This window comes from Orbicella franksi, chromosome 8 (genome assembly GCF_964199315.1).
Source record: "Orbicella franksi chromosome 8, jaOrbFran1.1, whole genome shotgun sequence".
Lineage (NCBI taxonomy): Eukaryota > Metazoa > Cnidaria > Anthozoa > Scleractinia > Merulinidae > Orbicella > Orbicella franksi.
Genome location: NC_138152.1, coordinates 10093409 through 10110240, shown reverse-complemented (window position 1 = coordinate 10110240; position 16832 = coordinate 10093409). Strand labels below are relative to the sequence as shown.

Here is a 16832-nt window from a genome sequence, read left to right as displayed (position 1 = left end):
TGTAGGACAAAAATCTTATCTGTCACAAAGAGTCCGGCGTAAACCGTGAGCAGGTAGAGAAATTAAAAGACAGAATACCGTAAATCACAACTGCTGCCAAATTTCGGCTGAGCAAAATAGAACTGCCTTTCAGGATATTCAGCGATCGTTGCTCGAACACTCTCCCACCCCCACCCCCTCTCCTTCACCATTGAACGCCTGTCACGCAGACTATATTACGTTCAGATGGGAGCGCAGTCATAATTCACCGGTCTAATCAGCCTATTCTATAACCCTGTCTTGAATGTCACTTCGCCATGGGGGAGTTTCTTGGAATCAGGGGCGCTTTTAAAAAAAAACGGTACTCGTCTAGGGAGCGCGTATTGGAAGAAGGGTGCTAAATCGAATCATTACGGTGGCCTTATTAGATCGAGCACGCTTACGTTTATATCTTTTTATTCTTTACAAGTTAGTCAACTTTGTGAATCAGTCGCTGTCCAATCATCTTACAGCAAAGATTCTTTCATGAAACTAACAGCCCTCTGACCGCGTTTAGTTTTGGGCCCAGACTTCGCCTCGCCTTGTTTCGTCAGCGCTAGATACCAGTCAGGATTGAGCGTGGATTGATACGAAGTGCACTCGGTCCCACAAATCTCTTTGAAGACACATTCTGGCCGAGATGAGGAGGTCTGTAGAATTTTAACAAGAGTTACTAAAAAAGTAATGTAATAGGATTGAGTCAGAGCAAGATCAAGACTCAACAAGTATAAAGGAAAAAAAAATAGTACCTTCGAACCCCACCCTTATCAGTGATATTGTTTTTGAGTCTCTACCCAGTTATTCCAAACACTATCGTCCTCTAGACAATTCAATTCAAAACCAGACAGTTCTTACTTACTGTGGTATATAACTCTCCGTTTGCACTCATTGCAATGTACTTTCCTGCCGCTTTTGCTTTTATCCTGACCACACCGGCCTCCATGAACTCCATTACAAGGAAAACTATTGACAAAGAAACACAAGAAATAGCAGCTGCGGCTGGGTCACAACTGTCAGTGTTTCACTGATTCCTGTTTGTGTATTATGGAACAACTGGGACCTGTTGCCTAAGTACAGTGTTAGTTCGGTTCTGAATGGGATGCTAGTGCTGCAGGTTTCTTTTACTGTGATAAAAAGTAAAATTCTCATATCAATCTGATTGGAAAACTTGAAACACCAAAGAGAATTTTGGGACAGATGTTGGGCTAAAAGAAAGAGGAGACTTACAAACTGAATTGTTTCTTGGTTAGATTACCGAAGGAAGAGTTTTTTTGATAGAGTGAGGAAACAGGCAAAATGTCTGGAAGAGATTTCTTTGGTTGGCCTCTTAATATATACATTATGTGCACATAATTTACCAGCTCAACATGCTGCAGCGGAAATCAGCAGCCTTGGAACTTTCAGAGATGAGATAATTTCTTTTGAAAAGCCCGCCATATTGTACCTCGAGAGTTCCACCACCGTCATTCTATATCAGCAGGCATTTTCAGCCGTGCAAGAAATTCATAATTCTCTCCTCTCTACCCGTCCTGTGCAGGCGCCTGACGCTATCGCATTCATTGGTACTACGGTCACGCCTTATGTAAATATTTCACAACGTCGCCTGTGTCCTTTCGTAAATCTGACAAAACCTTAGTGGTTTGTGTCTTCGAAATAGCCGGTAGTGTGGCTTAAATACAGACGTTGAGTGTATGTTTGTAAAACTACCTGAAGAGTTCTATTACTAATTTAGTGTTTAATATTAAATTTAAAAAAATTAAACCAAATTTATAAAGAAACCAAAAGTTGTAATTTAAAAAAAAAATTAATTGTAAAACTTTTCGGTCTGCTTGTACTACAGAAACTAGGCTGTGCTACTAAGTTAAATTTACGAGAAGTTATTATTTTATACAAATTGATTGTACAATGTTTGGGATGTCAGCAAATGTTTAATTTTGACTGTTGTCTGGGCAATAGCCAACTATGGTTACTATAGAACTTTTGGCATTCCCTACAGGCGATTACATTAGATACATTTTTTGAAAAACCAAATCGAACAAAAACACATAAATAAACAAACATACAAAACAAAAGTTTACCTACACCAGCTAAAAACGAGTTATCCCTATCGTATACTGCTTACAATTTCATTCAAAACTGGTTAAAAAAGTGTTCAATAACTTTTAAATAAATTAAGCTAAACCGTTAGGAAGAGCAGTTTTCAAGATAACACAAAGTAATGGTTGTTCCGTGCAATCAAGAAAAATTGTTACCCAGGCTTTCATATCAAATTTCTTTTTAGAGTCTCTTGTCTTGAGGAATGGAAGTTACGAAAGTTTTGGACACACTAATTTTGGACTAGCTTGATCATGCTTTGAACAACCACGCCATGGTTAAGTTTTACTATAGGTAATCATATCGGGAAGTAATATCCCGCTTGGCACTAAAAGAGGCAATGATCTAAGTCTCTTACCACTACTATTCAACTGAAGCTAACTGACACATACACATGCCCTGACCGGATTAGTCAGTGCTGCAATATCGGACATCACAAATCCCTGGGAAAAATAAGTTGTAGATATAGTAGGAGCTACAGTTCTTTACTTGAATGTAGACCCAGCTTTCGCAACAGTCTCCAAACCGGTGAATGCAGACTTTTCTTCTGACTGTACCCTCAGCCACTGTAGGATGACCACCACTCAACCAGATAGGAAAGGTTGCATCACAACGGTCCATCGGTGGACATGTGGTCACCATTTTTGTGCCAGCAGCTCCTTGGAAGCGATACCAGCCATAGAGTGTGGTGTCACATTTGTAGTCTTGTGTTACGTAGTCATATCTTCTTTCAGCGTCTGTCAGGTTTTGGTAGTTCTTACATATGTCAATTAAAAAAAGACAAACAAAGTAATACGTAAACAACTCTCCCCTGATCCGTAGATACCTCTGTCGTGCTGTGTCGTTGGGTGCTACTTGTAGTTTGAATACAGTCACTTCATATATTTTGTTCAATTTTACATCACTTTATTACATCCGGTCACGCACAAAAATTTCTATATGATTTGTCTTTGTTTCCATTTTTCCTGGGAACAAGGTTGTAAAAAGATCTCGCCACCGAAATATAGCTTCTACAATAGGTATTAATTACCACCTTTTTGTCTGTTTATACGAGAAAATCTTCATATTTACATTTGAAATTTCTAGTTCAAATATTGTTGGGTAACCTGTATGTAAGCCATAGCTGAATAAATTTGTCCTTCATGCGATGATATTTATCGGCTTTATGTGCGAGAACATCGCAATCAGCGCCAGTGTTTCTCCACTAAGGTATGTTTACTCTCTGGTATTGGATAAACCGCTGGAGGAATACCAACTATGTAGTGGATTCTAACTTCATATGGGTTATTATTTTTGTCCTGATACATGCCTACTTGTTAATTAAGATTCTTAAATGTGGCAAACCGTCCTTACATAGCGACAAATAAAGTTTTTAACTGTAGCTAATTAAAACAGAATAGAAGATATCCCTACTAATGATAAAACTGTGTTGCACCTTCACAAATAGCACCGTTCTTTACAAATCCATCTTTGCATCGGCAGTTGTACGATCCATCCGTATTTTTGCACTCAGCGTTGGCAACAGCAACACAGGGGTCGACCTGTGCTGCACACTCGTCGATGTCTAAAAACAAAGGGATCTAAGTGTTACTATTTCAATGTCACAATGGATGGTTAAGTGTCCTATTACGAGCATAAAAGGGAATTCTGGTGGAAATAAACTACTTTACACATTAAAAAGGCGAAAAAAAGTATCAGAAAAATCTCAAGAGAACCTTGTTACGAAGGAAAATAAGTAGAATTGGCGCCTTAAATCCACTCCGAAGTTTTTACATTTCTTAAGTGATTACACGGCATATAGAGACACCTTTAGCAGATACATTTTATTAGAGTAATCGTGTGGCTGGCTGACGGGAAACTTTCAGTGATATCAACCACACAGTACTGCCATCTGCCCATCGATTGTAGGCGTTTCATCCCTGCTACTTGCATGTGGTATTACCCGCTGTTATCTACAGCGATTATCTCAATCACAGTGTTCCAGTAAAGTCTAGTGCGCAGCTGCAGTTGAATTCGTTCACTCGTCTAAGTAACTGACTCTTCGCATCATTTCACCTCCACCTGCCCACTAAAGGTGTAAAATCGGCCCTGAATCGAAGCCATACCCATGCGGTCAATTACCCATCTGTCCCCCCTTCATCAGATTGGAGGTTATGACCATGCAACTACACGCCCTAGTGTGTTTAGCATGTGTAACTTTGGGTCGTGTGTCCGCTCACAGGCAAACGTTTACAAGGAAATATGCTGTAAAGAAGGAATTAAAACATTTCTGCTCGAAAAGTAAAAAAGATGAAAGTTTCACAGCATCTGGTAAAAAAGGTTTATCTTTTGGTTTCCTCGTGGCAATAATAGTCAAAGACTACTTTCTTTTTTTTTTTCCCTTTTCCAGTGGCTGTCAATTTCTAGGAAATACACCTTTTGATTGGCTCCCAATCTTTGTTAACTTTGCTGTTTTATTATTTACACGAACGATAAGGTTGGTGAGGTTATCTGTTTCGATTACCTGTTTGACATTGCGTTCCATTAAATCCTGGTGCGCAGCTGCAGTTGAATCCGTTCACTCGGTCTGTACAGGTCCCGTTGTTCTTACAGGGATGACTTGCGCAATCATCGATATCTGTTTCAAGGTGATAAGGCAGAAAGTTAATAACGGTCACATTCGATAGAACCTGCAACAACTAACAACAAAACTCAATAACAAAACTATGCTTGAAGTTAAAAGATACAACACTGCGCGCAAACAACTTAGAGAGAGGTTAAAACCCGTAGAATTTGAATGAAAATTAACTACTAGTAATTGTGGTTATAGCTACCTGTTTCACATTGTGTGCCATTAAATCCTGGTGCACAGCTGCAGTTGAATCCGTTTACTCGGTCTGTACAGGTCCAGTTGTTCTTACAGGGATGACTTGCACAGTCATCGATATCTGTTTTAGAAGAAAAGATTGAAAGGATTAAACTGCAATAGCTTCTGTTGATATATTTGACGGAGCCCGGCCCGGAGCAAATAGGCAAAAGAGATCAGTAACTAACTTTCAGAGAGTTTTTTGCTTGTTATAAAGAAAAACAAAACATCTTTATCAAATGTCCATCATTATCATAATCCAGTCAGGGAATGGCAACGGATCTGCTCCTTGAAATATATCTGTTCCACACACAACTTCTTGCTGGGTGGGAATCTTCTGGTTCTGACCACCCGCTGTCAGTTGCACGGGGAAGATAGAGCCTGTTTGACTGTTAATTATTAGTCGAGAGAAGATAGCAGACCTGAAACCCATCTTTGTAGCTCTCGGCTTCATGACCTTCATAGATGCTATTGCTGTTTTAACTCTAAACAAATAGTTTTTCGCGGAGGGAGCCCGATTGGGTTTTAAAGCTAGGCTTCTTCTTTATGAAGAGCATCTCATAGATTGAACAGTCTATGTCCATGTCTTGAACGTTATTTTCGCTATGGGGACGTTTATTGCCGGACGGGTTTATTAAAACTGACACTGCTGGTTAGATTACATTAATAGAAAGGTAAAATAACTTAAATGTAAAAGTTCGTAAAAAAATTGATTTAGCCCCAAGGTTGGACGCATCGCAAATATGCCTTATTTTGTAGAATACAGAGTCTCTAATCATAGAAACAGCCTGGAAGTTGAGGCATTTTATAGTGCGTAGATGAAGCTTATTAGAAGAGGTTTGAAAATAATAAATCGAGGTAAAACCCCGAACGTCTAGTTACCTAGTTTAGACATGTCACAACGAGCCAGGACTACCTCGCCAGGTTTAATTGAATCGAACCAGTAATTACCGCTGACTGCATCTTCTCCTTCACTCGCCCTGATCTCGGCGCACGACTCAGCTGGCAACTCGGGAACGGATCCAAGGGGAACTAAAAATAGAAAAGTCAAAAACATTGTTTTTTTCTTGGCGCTTTTCTGTCATTACTAAACACCGCTATTGTTAAGCTCTCTTGACGAAAAACTGCGGGCTTTGTTCGTAGTCCTCGGGATGCAATGAGATTCTGGGCACGCCTGTATACGCCAGAATTGCTATCCTAAAAAAAAGATAGAGATGAACTGTTCAAAGATGAACAATACCTCTTTTCCTGAATCGTTTAATATAGAAGCGATCGCTGTCTGGAACAAAATCCTCAGGTCTGGCTTCTTTGGTGCGGTTGTTCAACTCACATATGCGTTGCCTTATGATGTAGTTAAAGCTTTGACATCTGACGTCATCATCACACCTGTCTAAACAATTAAGCCAGATTCCGGTCTTCTCCTCGATGTAGGTATGTCCTTTTAACATCATGCCGCGGATGGAATATTCCCCTCGAATTATACACTGCTCAGCGTCCAGTTTATACAACATCTGAGACATTAGAAGCACCGTGATGGCCATACTTATGCCAGCTTCTGAAACTGTCATATGGAGAGAAAAATATCGAGTCTGCTTAATATGTTTCTTGTACCTTACATAAAAAATTAACTGTTAGATGCAAGCGGCCATGTCGCTCTCTTATAGCTGAGTATCAATGAGCAGAAATACCTCTGAACGGCAGCGACACAAAACGCCACCCCTTATTACACCCTGTTGCTTGTAAGCAATCTTGTAAGGTCTGTAAGCAATCTCGAAATAAATTTAAAAAAACAACAAAATAATCTTGAATCGGGCAATAGCCTTTACTTGAAACGTGTTCGTCGAATTCTAGGCCTATGCAAACAAAGAGATAATAAAATAGACACACCAAAAGAATCTAGAATATCTTAAACAGAAGGGAGGTGCTGCCTCCGTTAGACAATGTCACTGATAACGCTCTGTATCTAGGGAGCGGCTGGTGAGGGAACGCTTTGTCGATCATTGAAATTTCCTTCAATTTGTGAGAAAAAGCGGTGAAAAACTCAGGCTGCGTCCACACTACAATGGAGAAATTTGAAAACACGGCTATCTTTCTATGGTTAGGCCTACCGTCTCCTCTAATCCGTCATGAAAACGCTCTTGAAACGGGAGGAATTTGAAAACACGGCTATCTTTCTATGGTTAGGCCTACCGTCTCCTCTAACCCGTCATGAAAATGCTCTTGAAACGGGAGGAATTTGAAAACACGGCTATCTTTCTATGGTTAGGCCTGCCGTCTCCTCTAACCCGTCATGAAAACGCTCTTGAAACGGGAGGAATTTGAAAACACGGCTATCTTTCTATGGTTAGGCCTGCCGTCTCCTCTAAACCGTCATGAAAACACTCTTGAAACAGGAGGAATTTGAAAACACGGCTATCTTTCTATGGTTAGGCCTACCGTCTCCTCTAACCCGTCATGAAAACGCTCTTGAAGCGGGGGGAATTTGAAAACACGGCTATCTTTCTATGGTTAGGCCTACCGTCTCCTCTAACCCGTCACGAAAACGCTCTTGAAACAGGAGGAATTTGAAAACGTTGGCTTGTGTCTTAGTCTGGAGGAGAAACATTTTGGGTTAGGGTTCCTCGGTTTTGTTAAAGTTTGGACAAAAGGTAGGATGTTGAAGGCGCACGTTACATTCTACAGCCCAGCATGCGATTGTTATAAATTAAAAGTTAGTTAATTAAATGCCACTCCAGCAACTGAATTTAAGTTTACTCCTGTGGCTTTGCCATACTCTAGAAAATATATATATTATCAGTCGTCAAGTGACCGTAACAAGACAAATACGACTATCTTTATTTTTCCGAAGACGTTTAATATTGTGTTCCGAAAAAAGAAAAAAACAATCATGTTTTTCGAAAGTTTTTCACAAACCTTGCGTTTCCATGGTATTTTCCGTGTTTTCTACCTTTGTTTTGGTATAGTTGAAAATTTAAACAAAAAATTTCGTTGTTTTCCCGTCAATTATTTTTTTTGCTCAAGGTGGCTCCTGATTAAGTCAGCTTAAATATTGAATAACTATCTGTATGTCAAAGCCTCATTGCAACTTAGAGCTTAGCTTATCTTCAAATTTAAAAAAGAACAGGAATTTTCGATGAAAAGAAGGATACTGAAGATTATATTGTGCAGCCACACATAAGATGGTTAAAACTTAGTTAAACGCCATTCAAAAAACTGATTTAAATTAAGCTGAAAACGCCGACTTGCGTCTTAGTGTGGACGGGAAACATTTTGAAAACAGAGCTTTTCGAAAGCGATGACATCACGATAATCAAGTGAATTCCCTGCCAAAGTTTTTCTCAAACACAAATCCAAAACGACCGGTGATTGTTGCATTTTCCAATTTTTTCCAGCGTAGCGTGGAAGCCGGAAGACATTTGGTACGTTTTCAGACGTGGTCTGTTGAATTAATAATCTGTAACGCTGTTTTGTTTTGTTTTGTTTGGTTTTTCCTCTGGAAAAGAGCTGGTTAAATTTACTTACGCAACACCCTAACTTTTTTTTTGTTTGCTTTCTTCAATTCACTGAATCCGATATCGCTCACTTAGACGAAAAAGTTCAGCAAATACACAGAAAGAAAGAAAACAACGAAAACACTCGAGTTCGCTCGCTTAAGAGAAAACCACACACTGGCCTTCAAACCGGAACATATGTAAACAACAAAGATGTTTTCTGCATAATTTGACTTAATTGAGGGGTTTTAATGATGACATACGGTAATTCATGCGGCGAAGAAAATGGGGTATTTCAAATCCACCTGTTACTGATAATAACTTCCTTTATTGATTCTCGAGTGCTTTGGAGCACGTAAGAAGTAGTTTTTATTTTTGGGCTACAGAACTGAAGGGATACTTACCTTAATTACAGATGACTGACCGAAAAAAACTGTGACACAATCCATGGGCATAAGGTTCCTCTTTTTGTTTATGATTAAATTCAGATAATATATTTTTTAACAACAGCAATACGTATAGCAGGAGATGTTTGTTACGACTATAACAAGAAAGCCCGCCGGCATTTTGATTATTTGCCGTTTAAACTCCAAATTTCCTTGCCCTTCGAAGGTTTTTGAAAGATCTGTCCCCAAATATCACACAAAATGCGAACCAATGGGTATCAGATTGACTACCTTGCCGATTTTATTAACAAAAAATGCAGCATCATCTTTTTTTAGGCAATATAATACAAACTGGACACGCATTTCACAGATCCCTTTTCCCATCTAGTGAGAAAATAGCTGGTGTTGATATTATAGCTTCCTCTTCGTCTTTATTTATGTGCTGACAAAGAATCATTTATAAGAACGTAGTGGTGCAATAAGATAAATGCAAGTAGCAATTTCTCGTACCAACTGTTGTAAGGAATTATGCGTCAGCAATCGTGTCAAAAGGCGCTCTCACACTAGGTTATAAACATGCCTCGCATTGCTATAACAAAAACGTGCGAGACATGTCCAATTCAGGGAGTGTTACAATAGACAACGCCTTGTTCAATTTGTCTTTGCAATTTGCAAATCGCCTCGTCGATGGCAACAAAATTGTGAGACAGATTTCAAAATTAATTCCGGTAAATTTATTCAAATGTTATTTCTGGTAATCTTAGCGATGCATCAAGAACTTGCAATCTCCATAAAAATGGTTTTCTTTATTTTACAGTATTTTGACATTATAAATATCCTTTAAAGATCTTTAAAATACCAAAGAGTGCTAAATAAACAAAGCTTCTACGAAAGACAAAGAAGACAAAGTTGACTGAACTGCAACTTTTATCATCACTATCAAGAAAACTATTGAACCAAATAAGTACATTTATATTTTTGCATGAGTCTTATCTTTTAAGATTTTCGCGTATCGTCAATTAAGGACCGAAATTACTTTCGCAAAAGAGGCAGACAGGAGTTAAAATTGTTACACAAAAAACGCATTTTTCTCCGTTTTTGTTAGTGATTCAGTAAAATACCGTGTCAGTTTTACCTGAGAAAATTTTATCATGAGAAATTTTGCGTGATCTTTGCGAATTCTAACTGAATGAAAATAGTGAGGTTCGTCACGGACAAACCCAGGCAAACTCGGATTCTTAGTCAAATTGGAATTTTAAAATGCCGGTTTCTATGAAGACAGGAAAATAGGAGTAAAGGAACGAGGAGAAGAGGTTGAAGAGAAGAACCAACAACAAACTCAACCCGATTATGAGGCAGAGTTTGGGATGCCAGCCCAGACAAGTGGATGTTAGGATATACAAACTAGGAGAGTATAAAACGCGATTTACAGGCTATCAAAGAAAATGTAACGACATTTTTGAACTCACCCTTCGATTGCGTTGGATGAAGCATTATTGAAATCGATGACACAAAAATGAGGAGGGCAGAAACATTCATTTTTACACGTAACGAACATCTTTAGTTCTCAAGTCTTTTGGAAAGTATTGAACTAGCACCAGCTGTCGATGTGAAGTCGAAATAACAGCTCGTTACAAGTCAACACTGTAATAAGAGATGGTGTGTTTTGTCTCTGCCATTCAGAGCTATATTTCTTCTCATATCAGTTTTAACTTTCCGTTTAAATTTCGCATTTATTATGTGAACAAAATATTTCTATCTGCGGGTTCACAACTAAGCTTACAGAAAGAAAATCCATCTTGCACTTGTTCATGACTGAATGTTTTATTCAATAAGAAATACGTTCGAAACTCATGTTTCTAACAATCAGTCATTTAAAAACCTGGAATTTCGACGGCATTTTCCTTGTTCCCTATCTTTGTTTTGGTTCTTTATTATGAATTATAATAAAGTTTACATATAACGTGCGCTCTGATTGGCTGAAAGAGCGTGCTTTATCAGAGAACAGAGCACGGGTTGATGACGGTAAGTTGACTTTCAAATTTTTGCTTCGGAATTTTGACAAATTTGACCCAAATTAAACATCCCCTGTGATTCAGACAAACGCAATGGAAACGAGCTATTTGTCTGTAGTAAATATGGCTCACAGAGACCATTGTTAACAACAGTAGTGTTAAAACTGTACCAAAATAAGAAGTTTTGCTAGGTTTCCGCCGACAAAACACGTAGCGAAATAAACAAATTCTCAACCTAAACAGTGCTTCGATGAAAGACATTATATTTGTTACGAAGGCAGAAATTATACTTAAGACGTAAAACAACGACAGAAAACAACAACTGAACTGTCTCTGTTTACGATGAGAAGCTTTCTTTTTGTAAAAATGCTCAATTGCTCAAACAACACTTACATGTAGTGTAGTAATGCTCGTTCTCCGGTCATCTCAGCGAAGTGAACCGACGAGTTGTCAGTGCAAAGCTTGCTCTGATATTCTCTTCTGTGCTCGGAGTAGAACCAGTGGGAGCCGTTTAGTCTATCTAACTTTTACGCTAGTTCGGGCAATCTTGCTGCATGCGGCTACAAGCCGTAAATAACTGCAGCTCCGTTCAAATTCAACTCGGCATTTTGCATTTTCATCCGCGGGCTTTGAGCTCCGCGTTTCGTAATTTCCACTGGAAAAGTGCACGTTTTCATGGGCCACAATACGGCCGGATTCCTCTGGACTATAAACCTTCACCTGCCTTTAGATCAGTATTTAAAATTTAACTTAAAAGCGAACTTCGAAGGCATCGTTCTTCTCTTGAAAGCCGCTCAAACTACTCGAAACTGAAAGCTTAGCTGAAGGCCAGTTTGGGATTGACAGCTGTCGCTTCGTTAGCCAATCAAATTATTTGAACAATTCTAACAAGGATTGTGATTTTAGCGTGCTTTATCAGAGAACAGTTCACGGCTGACGCCACTTTTGCTCGTTTGGAAAATAAAGTTTGGTTTGAAAATTCAGCCAAATTCGTGGGGAAATTATCGGATTTTTTATCATAAAACAAATAAAGAAGCCTCGACTGTGCTCTGTTCTGTTGTAAAGCACTTAGGAAGTGGTAGAGCACTCAAGAAGTAGGGAAACACACTCGACTACGTCTCGTGTTTTCCCCTACACTTCGTTCGTGCTCTACCGCTTCCTGCGTGCTTTACAACAGAACAGAGCACAGTCGATTTCATTGATTTCGTTGTTTTCATCTTATTAATTTTTTTTTCCTTGATTGTTATTTGCCGTTTAAATTCCAAATTTCCGTGCCCTTCGAAGGTTTTTGAAAGATCTGTCCTCAAATATCACACAAAATGCGAAGCAATGGGTATCAGATTAACTATCTTGCCGATTTTATTGACAAAAAATGCAGCAGCATCCTTTTTAGGCAATATGACACAAACTAGACACGCATTTCACAGATACCTTTTCCCATCTTGTGCAAAAATAGCTGATGTTGATATTATAGCTTCCTCTTCGTCTTTATTTATGTGCTGACAAAGAATCATTTTTAAGAACGTAGTGGTGCTATAAGATAAATGCAAGTAGCAATTTATCGTACCAACTGTTGTAAAGAATTATGCGTCGGCAATCGTGTCAAAAGGCGCTGTTACACTGGGTTATAAACATGCCTCGCATTGCTGTAACGAAAACGTGCGAGACATGTCCAATTCAGGGAGTGTTACATTAGACAACGCCTCGTGCAAATTGCCTCGTAGATGCGCAATAAAATTGTGAGACAAATTACTAATAAATTCCGATAAATTTATTCAAATGTTATTTGTGGAAAACTTAGCGATGATGCATCAAGAACTTGAAATCTCCTTGAAAATAGTTTTCTTTATCTTACAGTATTTTGACATTACAACTATCGGCTTTAAAATACCAAAGAGTGCTAAATAAACAAAGCTTCCACGAAGGGCAAAGAAGACAAAAATGACTGAACTGCAACTTTTAGAAGATTAGTTTCCCAAATGACCACAAAAGACTGTGATCTAGATGATAGTCTCGTAATTATCACCATCATAATCATCACTATCAAGAAAACTATTGAACCAAATAAGTACATTTATATTTTTACATGGGTCTTATCTTTTAAACTTTTCGGATATCGTCAATTACGGACCGAAATTGCTTTCGCAAAAGAGACAGACAGGAGATAAAAATGTTACCAAAAAACCGCATTTTTCTCCGTTTTTGTGAGTGATTAATGAAATATCGTGTCAGTTTTACCTGAGAAATTTTATCATAACAATTTTGCGTGATCTTGGCGAGTTCCAGCTGAATGAAAATATTGACGGTGTTCAGACGAACTCAGACAAACTCGGATTCTTGGTCAAATTGGAATTTTAAAATGTCGGTATTCATAAAGATAGCAAAATAGGAATACCTGGAAGAAAACATGACCGAGAAGAAGAGGTTAAAGAGAAGAACCAACAACAAACTCAACCCGCTTATGAGGCAGAGTTTGGGATGCCAACCCAGGCAAGTGGATGTTAGGATACACAAAGTAGGATAGTATAAAACGCGATTGAAAGGCTATCAGTGAAAATGTAAGGACATTTTGGAACTCACCCTGAGCTTGCGTTGGACGAAGCACTATTGAAATCGATGACACAAAAATGAGGAGCGCAGAGACATTCATTTTTACACCGCAACGAACGTCTTCAGTTCTCAAGTCCTATGGAAAGAATTGAGCTAGCACCAGCTGGCGATGTGGAGTCGACATATAACCAGCTCTTTACAAATCAACACTGTAATAAGAGGTGGCGTGTTTTGTCTCTGTCGTTCAGAGCTATTTCTTCTCATGTCAGTTTGACTGCTCTTGCTCTTTCTAGAACTTTCCGTTTAAATTACGCACTTATTATGTAAACAAAATATCTCTATCTGCGGGTTTCTCAAGTAAACTTATAGGAATAAATTCCTTCTTGCTCTTGTTTATGAGTGAATGTTTAGCTTAACTATATTCCTCGGTTTTGTTAACGTTTTGGCAAAAGGTAGGATGTTAAACAATTTATATTACAGCCCTTCATGCATGCGACTGTCTTAAGTTAAAATTAAAGTTAGTTAATTAATTAAACGCCATTCAAACAACTGAATTTAAATTTATGCTTTTCCTTTTGCAAACAGATTGACAGATTGTCTGCTTCTCATTTTGCCACACTTTTAAGTTGGAAAAAAAACATATATTTTCAGGAACCAAGTTACGCCCGTTGCGATGTAAATATGGCAAACTATTTTATTCCGAAGACCTTTTATTTTGTATTTCGATAAAGCAACAACTCATGTCTTTACTTTTACTCAGTTAAAAATCTTGAATTCCCATGGCATTTTTCGTGTTCTCCACCTTTGTGTTTGTTCTTTATTAAAAATTTAATCATTTCGTTGTTTTCCTGTTTAAAATATATTGTTTTTCAGTTCAAGGTGGCTCAAGATTAGTTAACCTGAATATTGAAGAAATGTCTATGTTAGGGCGTTATTGCAGCTTCAAGCTAATCTTATATATTCAATTTAATAATAATGATAATAATAATGATAATGACAATGACAATGACAATGACAATGACAATGATAATCATAATGATAATCATAATAATAATAATAATTGTAATAATAATAATATAAATGTTTAAAAAAGGGAGTGATGTTAAACAGTAGTATATAGGGGATTAAATGAATAACGTTTTTCAGAGGAAGAAGTCTTTCCCTCTTCCACGACCCCAGCTTAACAACGAAGATCACAAGCTCGCTTCGGTGTTAAGTTGGGGGTCGTGGAAGAGGGAAAGACTTCTTCCTCTGAAAAACATTATTCATTTAATCCCCTATATACTACTGCGGAATTGCGAAAACCGGGAGGGCGGCCCATCAATTAGAAACAAACGGCACCTCTGTTATACCGTTCCAACGCCGGCAATGGTTCTAGGAACAAGAAACTGCGAGTGGTTAATGCGGAATCGGAAAGAAAGCTGTGAACTTTCCGAGGCCATTCAAACCTCCCTCTAGAGCTTCGTGAGAAAATCCTGAAGGCGTATATCGCCACAAAACTTAGGCAGCGAGCGGATTTGGGCTGGGACAAGGTACACGAGCATATTTCAAAACTGTCTTTCTGTCAATACATGTAGCAGATTGTACCAATGATAATTTGCTTCGAATATACGAACTGCTATTTCGAGGGTTGTTGTTTCCCCTGTTTCGAAAGGGGGGGAACTCTTCATAGAGTATCGCTAAGCGCACCGATGGAGTTAATACCTCTCATAGAAAACAGCGCTGAGTACAAGAATTTTTTAAAAGTATGCTCCTGCGATGGTTATGATTGGCATGAGTGGTTCCTTTTTGGCAGGGAGCGTTAGCGAAAAGCAAACATCACAAGTGTGAGAAAAAAAGGGGGTGTTTCCTAGTAAAAAACCTCATCGGCATCAAAGGAATTCACCTCAAGCATAGCAGCAACGATCTCGCGCGTAATATCACGAACATTTTTTTGCCACTCAGGTGTGAAATATTCGTGGGCTAGAAACGCAATCAAGTGGAAACTGACGAGCATGTTTTTATAATATGCAAATAAAACCGTCTGTTTCTAAAAGTCAGTTCGAAGCGGAGGGGTCTGTTATTTTTTTTATCAGTTCAGCTTCAAGTCTGCCGCGAATGCCTTTCTCCAGTTTCTGAACATCAACATCAGCAAGCTTTCTCTTTGATGGTTGGCGAAGCATCTTTGCTCGGACTTGTTCCTTCAGTGAGTTATATTGTTGAAACTCGGAAAGGATGGTGTCAAACTCGTGGGAAGACACTTCGTTGTTATTCAAAGCTTTGAAGAGCAATCTGTTGATTGTATCCCACTTGGCAACGGCGAGCGTGGTAATCTCTTGATGTTTTTTTTATTTTCGAATCAAGTTCTTTGCTGGCGATTATCAGCCCCGAAGAAACGAGAGCGAAACACCCCCCAGCGCCGCCTAAAGGAACTGTTGCCGGCAGGCCAACCACAGACATAGCGGAACCAAAACTAGCGCTGGAAAACGCTGCCGAGAGAACACTGGAACCAGCAGCACTCCAATTAACGAATTCTCTTGCCCGTTTGTATTTTTTAGCAACAAGGCGATAGTGGCCGACCTCATGGTCCAAAGTCTTGGCAATCTCGTTGATCTTTTGCAAGCGGAAATTTTCAGAAGGCGCCGCCAGTACTGGACAGAGATGCTCGGCAGGAGGAGCGGAAGGTAACGCATTTGCTGAAGACATTGTGTATATAAAAGGAAATCTAATTTAACTCTAATTCAAAAAGAAGCGGGAAGCCCTTGAAATCAAAGAGTTCGCCATTTTCATCTTTGACGCTAATAGTGATGCCATTTATAAACTTGTCTGTAGAGCAGTCACGCAAAACCTGTTGCGGAGAACCATGGTAGCTTACCTTTTCAAAAGGCTTCTCTTTTATATCAAACAGGGCTAAGACATCTGACTTTTTGCTATTGAACAGATTCCGTTTTTTGTCGATCAAATCACAATGAATAAAATATGTACTTGGAGATCTAAGCCTTTTTACGAATGTTATAAACTGCAACTTTCGCTCAATACCAAGCAAATTGGCTAAATCGCGATCAAGTTCAATCGGTTTTGGCCCAAAATTTTTGATTACAAGCTGGCCAACAGGTTGATTTATTTCTGTTTCCAACTGTTTATAGACATATTTGTCGAACGGACCGCCTATTTCTTTTGCCAAGCTTTCTAAATTATAATGCCCTGGGAGTAATTTACTAATTGATAAAGCTTTATCTTTTTCTTTATCTCCCAAGGAGACTGAACCTTCGTTTTTCAAAGTGTCCCAGCTGTTGAATAAACTACAAGAAATGAGTTTCATGAAATGTACTTTCGGTAACGGGTCTTCAAAATAGATAGTCTCTCCGTTCTCTTGTGTGACAATAGTGAGAACAACCATTTTATATTTAACAAACAAAATTGTGTTCAAATACAATGGCGAATATGTGGGAAG

General features: G+C 38.7%; 1 protein-coding gene across 1 annotated transcript; it reads right to left on the bottom strand.

Moving 5' to 3' along the window:
• Positions 1 to 485: 485 nt before the first annotated feature.
• LOC145495650 (uncharacterized) lies at positions 486 to 10392 on the bottom strand. The gene is made up of 7 exons (XM_081475274.1): positions 10304 to 10392; positions 6198 to 6568; positions 5840 to 5989; positions 3548 to 3676; positions 2670 to 2849; positions 878 to 981; positions 486 to 668 (listed from the first exon to the last, which is right to left on the bottom strand). The coding sequence occupies exons 1-7, from the start codon at positions 10390 to 10392 to the stop codon at positions 486 to 488; spliced, it is 1206 nt and encodes a 401-aa protein (XP_081331400.1).
• Positions 10393 to 16832: the final 6440 nt, after the last annotated feature.

Coding starts and splice junctions, on each gene's coding strand:
- LOC145495650 (XM_081475274.1), bottom strand. CDS start 10,392: ATGTTCGTTACGTGTAAAAATGAATGTTTCTGCCCTCCTCATTTTTGT. Junction 3,677..5,839: donor TTGTGACATGTCTAAACTAG/GTAACTAGACGT, acceptor CTTTGTTTTTAG/ACATCGACGAGTGTGCAGCA. Junction 2,850..3,547: donor GAACGGTGCTATTTGTGAAG/GTGCAACACAGT, acceptor AAAACCTGACAG/ACGCTGAAAGAAGATATGAC.